The sequence below is a fragment of the Corylus avellana genome, chromosome ca11 (genome assembly GCF_901000735.1).
Source record: "Corylus avellana chromosome ca11, CavTom2PMs-1.0".
NCBI classification, from domain to species: Eukaryota; Viridiplantae; Streptophyta; class Magnoliopsida; order Fagales; family Betulaceae; genus Corylus; species Corylus avellana.
This window is the reverse complement of record NC_081551.1, coordinates 5,449,447-5,456,035: the sequence shown is the minus strand read 5'-3', so window position 1 is coordinate 5,456,035 and position 6,589 is coordinate 5,449,447. Positions and strand designations below refer to the sequence as shown.

The 6,589-nt window shown below is 33.7% G+C and overlaps 1 protein-coding gene across 1 annotated transcript in view; it reads right to left on the bottom strand.

The window, feature by feature from the left end:
• Nucleotides 1–553: 553 nt before the first annotated feature.
• Nucleotides 554–6,589, bottom strand: part of LOC132164939 (uncharacterized) — a 6,395-nt gene continuing 359 nt past the window's right edge. The window contains exons 2-10 of the mRNA XM_059575460.1: nucleotides 5,768–5,920; nucleotides 5,588–5,695; nucleotides 5,087–5,198; nucleotides 3,723–3,866; nucleotides 3,544–3,581; nucleotides 3,370–3,462; nucleotides 2,208–2,291; nucleotides 1,985–2,134; nucleotides 554–997 (exon numbers count right to left, since the gene is read on the bottom strand). Coding sequence (XP_059431443.1) covers nucleotides 809–997; nucleotides 1,985–2,134; nucleotides 2,208–2,291; nucleotides 3,370–3,462; nucleotides 3,544–3,581; nucleotides 3,723–3,866; nucleotides 5,087–5,198; nucleotides 5,588–5,695; nucleotides 5,768–5,920 — 1,071 coding nt within the window. The 3' untranslated portion in view covers nucleotides 554–808. The remainder of the gene's footprint in view (nucleotides 998–1,984; nucleotides 2,135–2,207; nucleotides 2,292–3,369; nucleotides 3,463–3,543; nucleotides 3,582–3,722; nucleotides 3,867–5,086; nucleotides 5,199–5,587; nucleotides 5,696–5,767; nucleotides 5,921–6,589) is intronic.

Genomic DNA, 6,589 nt, shown 5'->3' with positions numbered 1-6,589 from the left:
AGTGTTTTAAAAATAGAATTTTTGAGTTAAAAAGTACTTTTCAGCAAAAATTTCATTTTTAACTTTTGTCAAAAGTGTATTTTTGCCATTTTTAAACCCTTAAAAGTATTATCAATTTTTTTTTTACCAAACGTTTTTTTTTTTTTTTTTTTTTTCAAATGAACTTTTTGAGTGTCAAGCACACACTCAAACAAGCCCTAAGTATCCAACAATTCAAATAAAGCCTTCAAGTTTCAACAGCTAAAATCAATTTCTTCATATTTAATTTTTTTTAAAAAATACAGGATGTGTAAAAAACTTTTATATTGGTATTACATTAGGACTTAGGAGGGTAAAAAATACTTTTAATACCTAGAAAGCTACCAAAGAAAAAGCTGACATGTTTAGTAAAAAATTTCAAAAGTATTTATTTGACTTTTTTACTTTAAAAATGGCTAAAACACACTTTGAGAAAAAACGCTTAAAATTGAAGCTTTTTTTGATTTTAAAAGCTTTACTACCTAACGCAATCTTAAACATGCTCAAAGTCATGGATCCACAAACCATTCGGATCTATCAAAACAAACATGTCTACTCCATTATCTAAAAGAAAATGGAAAAGATGCTGCCCCAGATATATACTTTACAAGAAAATTCTATAACTTCTTGCTTTGTGTCCAAATGAAGGAAATAAGAGGAGTGAATTACACGATAAGGATGATAAGATGATGAGGGAAAACCAACCCACCATCCATACGATCTCTTTTTGAAAAAAATAAAATAGAAAAGAAAAGAAATGTAAGCAATAATATACCCATAGGACTTGCATTCATGAGTGGTGGGAAAGCATGAGAGCATCATCAAGCTTCAGCAGTGATGGTTCTTCAAAATCATGGAAAAGCATGAGAGCATCGTCAAGCTCCCGCAGCGATGATTCCAGGACATTCCTGACACTTCTTCGTCGATTAAGTGTTTCCTCTCGTGACATAACTTGTTTGTCTACTGGGAGGTTTATAAACTGGTAGAGATTTTTGTATAAACCAAATTATTACTACATGCAAATATCAAATAAAGGTGCAGCATAATAGTTGTTGCAACAAGGTGAAAAAAATAAAAAATAAAAAAAATATGATTTTTAAAATCATCATTAGATCAAAATTCAATACTAATCTATCACAAATTTAATAGCAATTTTAAAGACACAACAGTTTTAACGGAACACGAGGGATATGAAAAGGACATTTTTTCACTTTTCTATACCAATAATTATTTTCTTTTTTAATATATTTTTTTTATTGTGACAGTGCCGTGAAAAAGCCATGTTGTTTGCCAAACACTACCTTTATTAGTGTGAAAATTTTCAAAAGATGGAAAAACAGGAATTGACAAACAATCCACCAACAACAAAAGGAAAAAAAAGACCCCATTACTCAAATGGTTAAGTCCAGCTGTGATATAAAATAAGCAAGAATCTTTAACACGTACATACACAGCGAGTTGTTAAACTGTTTGGACCGAATGAAACAATTAACATTAAAAACATTGGGAGGCAAAGATCCTTCATTGTCGGGAACAAATTCAACCTACTAGTTTATAGTCAACAAGACGATATTCTCACTGTTCATTGTCAGGTTTTGGTGCAATTACACAGTATCATGTACGGCCATTTCAATTATTTGGGCAGAGAACTGTCCTCTTTGCAAACTGAATACACAAGAACACATTATTTGCAGAATTTTGTTTTTGGCAGAAGCAGAAAATAGAAAACAATCAGATATAGAGAAGATATTAAAACAGAAAACGCAATGAGAACTGTTTATAAACAATTCATGCAATGAATAAGCAAATATTTGCAAAAGTATCTGAATTCAAGATATTTATAACCATTGCTCAAAAAAATTACCACTTCCATAAAGAATTAGACAAGCAAAAAACAAAGATAGCATGCATAGAAACTCATTCAAAGAAAGGCAACCAAGAGGATTAGCAATCATATTCAACAGACCTCTTTTTCCTTTTCCCGCTCATAAGCCACTCGTTGACTCAAATTTAAAGCAGCACGGAACATCTCATCTAGTACATGTTCTTGTAGCGAGGGCTTATTTACTTTCCATAACAAGAATTGTGATTGTCTAGCTCCCGCTACAACTAATTTCTGCAAAGAGAATTAAACATTATCATAAAGAACTACGAACTTGGGCGTATCGTTATCGTTGACAGTTGTTTACCTCCATATGCAAGTACTCATCCTTCCAAAGCTTATAAAGAATCTTGGGTGCATCCTTCTTTTCAACAAATGTGGTATCTGAAATCTACATGAAATAAATGATTTGACTGAATATCATACCAAACATATTCTTTCTGACTTATCTGAACAAGTTTCTCTGGAAAGGAATTGCTCCAACAATGGCCATGGAGAAAATAAAGATGACGGAAAAAGAAAAATCGTTTCAAGTGAAGCGTTAAAACAGAAATTGCACCACATATGGAACAGAGATCATATCATATTAAGCAAGTAATATGAATCAATCTCGGTATGTTTCTTGCCATTGCACACTTAATCTAATGCAGTGGGAGCCTTGGACAGAATGGAGGCGAAAATGAAAAATGTGCATCAAAGTGTAGTTTAGAGTGCAGACATCGTAGGAGATCTCCTACGATATCAACATTGTATGCTAAGATCACATTTTTTGAATTGTGCACTCTTCTCCAGAAATTATTTCTTAATTTTATGAAGCATTTTTGAGATAAAGTTTGTCTTGTCCAACATGACTCAGCTTAATAAGTGAAGATTTTGAATGGCTCAACTTTTGCAAGAATCCTATGGCACAATGATGCAGGTAGAAACACCCTTATATGCAGCAACCAACCTCTAGGCAGAAATTTCATGGACTTTGTGTTCTGTATTTCCTATCTCCTAATTATACAATTGTTAATATTCAAGCCAGCACCATCTTGCACCTAATTCTTATCATATGTATCTTGTTAACCAATTAACTTGCATTCCACATTCAATTGAGCACCATCCTACAGTGAAACGTTGAGCATCAAAGTGTAGCCCTAAGACATGTATACTCTAAATTGTACGAGGACCAGTTCAGGCAAAGTAGAGAGAGAAGAATGGAGGATACACATAACTACACCAGATTTAGATGACTTTTTGATAAGTTAAAGGCATAGTCTCTGCTATCAATTGTTCGATACATGTATATCATGCATATCCAACATCTCAATGTGTAGGGGAAAAGATTGTAACCATGTCCATCAATAAGATAACATGTTGTCAACATAGGAATTTACGTGGAGTGACAGCCAACATAAGATTATTTTTAATTCTGGGCCACTTGTTGCCAGATTATTTTGAATTTATCAATATAAATTCACAATTACCTTATCGGTCTCAACTAGGCGACCAGTTTTTGACAGTAATCTGAACATTCTATAAGCGTCCCTTCCATATCTTTTCAACACAATTGACTCCAACTGCAGTGTAGAAAAAGTAAGACATCTTTTAGTGACTGAAACATGGATTTTCATATCTTTTGAAACGAGTGTCAAAGAAACCTCATCATTCTGTGCTAATTCGACAATTTTCTTCAAATCTGTAGAAGAAATATGAATGCGTCAATAGAAACCAAATAATGCAAAAATCAACTAAAGATAAAGATTGAATGAACTCATTTATATGGCAACACCTTTATACTACAGAGATAAAGGCTAAAATTAAGCAGGGAATAGGATACCAATACTATATGATTCATCTGTCCCTCTTGCAGAGGGTGAACAACCAAACTGGGCAAGGGAAGCTCTGACACGGTCTAAGGTCATACCACGCCCTTCTTCACTCTTCATTACCTCTTCAAAAATGGTATTCAGTGACAAGGGAACTGAAACATGTAATACAAAGTATATGCTACTGAGTAAGCATGAGAAAATGTCAAGGAGGGAAGGGAAGATTGGTGAATCATTTCACTTGTTTTCATATATATTTTTTTTTCTATGTCATGTTTTGTGCTATGACTTCTAGGAAAAGAAAGCACGTTTTAGAAAATGCATTCAAAAAGACACCAAAGAATGCATATGAGCACCGAAGAAAAAGAAAGCATTGAATTGGCTCAATACAAGCGACATCATCAAGAAAAAGTGAGCTGAATTGGAAAGAAAGAAATCGCATTAGCTACAACACACAAAAGTTAAGTTCACATAACTAATGCTGGATACAACACAGATGTTCGAGGGTAAATCAATATGATGAAATACTAATTGAAAGGCCATTTCATTCAATCTAGAACTACGACATACAATCTATCGAAGAGGGTGGTGAGTCTTTCGCCAATCTGTGTTTTGACTACAGTTACTGTTTTTTTTTTTTTTAATTTCAAAATGAAAGCACTGTATAGCGAGGCTCAATTTATTAGCTCAAGATAAATCATACAAATTAGAAAGTTTTTTTTTTTTTTTTTTTTTAATTGTTAGTTAGAAATAAACATATATATATATATGTGTGTGTGTGTGTGTGTGTGTGTGTGTGAACATGATTATTGTGACAGTCTGGACCTATTAAGTTTTGAAAAAATGCTGTTCCCATGCTCCCACTTCCACTCTTCTAAATTGTATCCTAGATCTCAACCATAAAATGCTTGGACTTTCATAACTACTTGGACTACCAGAACAAAGCAACCTAAGCTAAAGTTGTTTAAGGTGAGTTTAGGTCTAGGCAGTAGGAATGCATCATTTAGCAAACCTAGCAAAAGGTCTTCATGCAACTTCTTATTTACTACTACTGATTCAAAAACTTAAAATACTAGATCCCCATCTGTTTCTTCAAATGCAAGAAAACTCCAATCTAACACCAGTAGTGATTAGATCTTTCTTGGGGGAATAGAGGTCACAATTATGTCATTCCTACAAGTGACTCCCCATTTAGGATTTGAAGAAAAGCTATATGACGCATTCAAAATCAAATACAAGACATACACACATGCATATATGTATGTATCTATGCATACTATGTATCAATCATAATCGAAATATAATGCTAAGCACAAGGGATAAATAAATATAGGTATTCAAATTCATTAAGCAATTGTCTAAAAGTTCAGTTTACCAGGCTTTTCTGTTTTCACTTTTTTCTCTAAACTTCTTGCTGCCTCCAGCATTGCTCTTAAGACAATTGAAGATCCATCATCCAGGCGTGTTCTCACATTCTCAATGCAAGCCTAGAATGTATGGGTAGAATTATGTACACCACACTATTTCAATGATATCCAGGAAGCTAATGTAATACAATAAAAAGAAGTTTAAACATATCATCTCACGTAAAAAACATATATGCTTATCATTGTAAATGGAATAAAATGGAAACCCATTAAGCATTGAGATAAATCAAAGATAATGGGACCGGGGTTTACTTTATAGGGATGGGTCCGAAGGGCCCTGCCTTGGAGAGGTTCCCCGACATAAAAAAAAAATAAAAAAAATAAATCAAAGATAAAAAGGAAAAGGAACTATTTCATTCATCTGAAGACATAACAGAACATGTAGAAGAGGACTTACAAGATGCAAAATACTACGCAAGTGAGAGAGAGAGAGAGAACAATGTACCAACCTTATGCCTAAGACGACGCATAAATTCCTCAAAATTGGCACGAAAAAGAACTACTTCCTCCTCTTCAGCTGCAGGTTCTCTATCTAACTCCAAAGAGTCATACTTGCGCTATGAAATGAGAAGATAGCAATTAGCATACGAGTAACCCTGGGAACTTGAAATGGCAATCCTCATACCAACCTTTTCTCCAACACTCATACTAGAGGAAGCATTCGTACTTATTTCTCTGCTGACATTAGATCCAGTATTTGTTATAATTGAAAATCTTTGTGCTTCCATAGGAGCTGCTGCTCCTAGAACACGTTGTTCTATTGTCACTGATTCTTCATTTCTCTGTCAGCATTTATTTAGAATAGATTGTTGTATTAGGATCCATATGATAGATTACATACTCAAGATTGCTTTACTTTCAATTTTTTTTTTTTTTTTTTTAAATTTACTTTTTTGTTCTAAAAAAGCCCAAAACGCATTTTGAAAATGAGGTTTTTTCTAAAAAAAAAAAACCTCTATTTTTCAAAGCAATCCCAAATAGACTCTAAGCAATTCTAGAAAAGTTGCCTTCAATCGATGATCCACACACCACAAATCATGTCAAAAATTGATCTTAGACCAATCTCCCACCTCATATTTGACAAATTTTTTTTAAAAAAAACCCAGCCCCTCCTAATATTTTTCCACACCCCCACCCCAGAGGGCCAACAGCCTCACTGGAACACCATCCTCCCCTCATGCTATCATATTGGATTCCACATAATTTCATGAGACCGGTGTTAAGAGTTAAAAGCTAATATGTTCAAATCTCTTTATGCTTGGATAGCAGCGTACAATAGTTCTCGTTTTTCTAGTTTTATTGAATTTCTGGACTTGTGTTCATCTTTTTCTCCCTAATTGAGGGTTTCTCTTATATACTTCTTGTGTACTTGGGTTGCCCCTCTACACTTTCTATTGAGGTTGATTTATTTATAAAAAAATAAACAAATTCCTCGGTGAACAAGCTTTGAC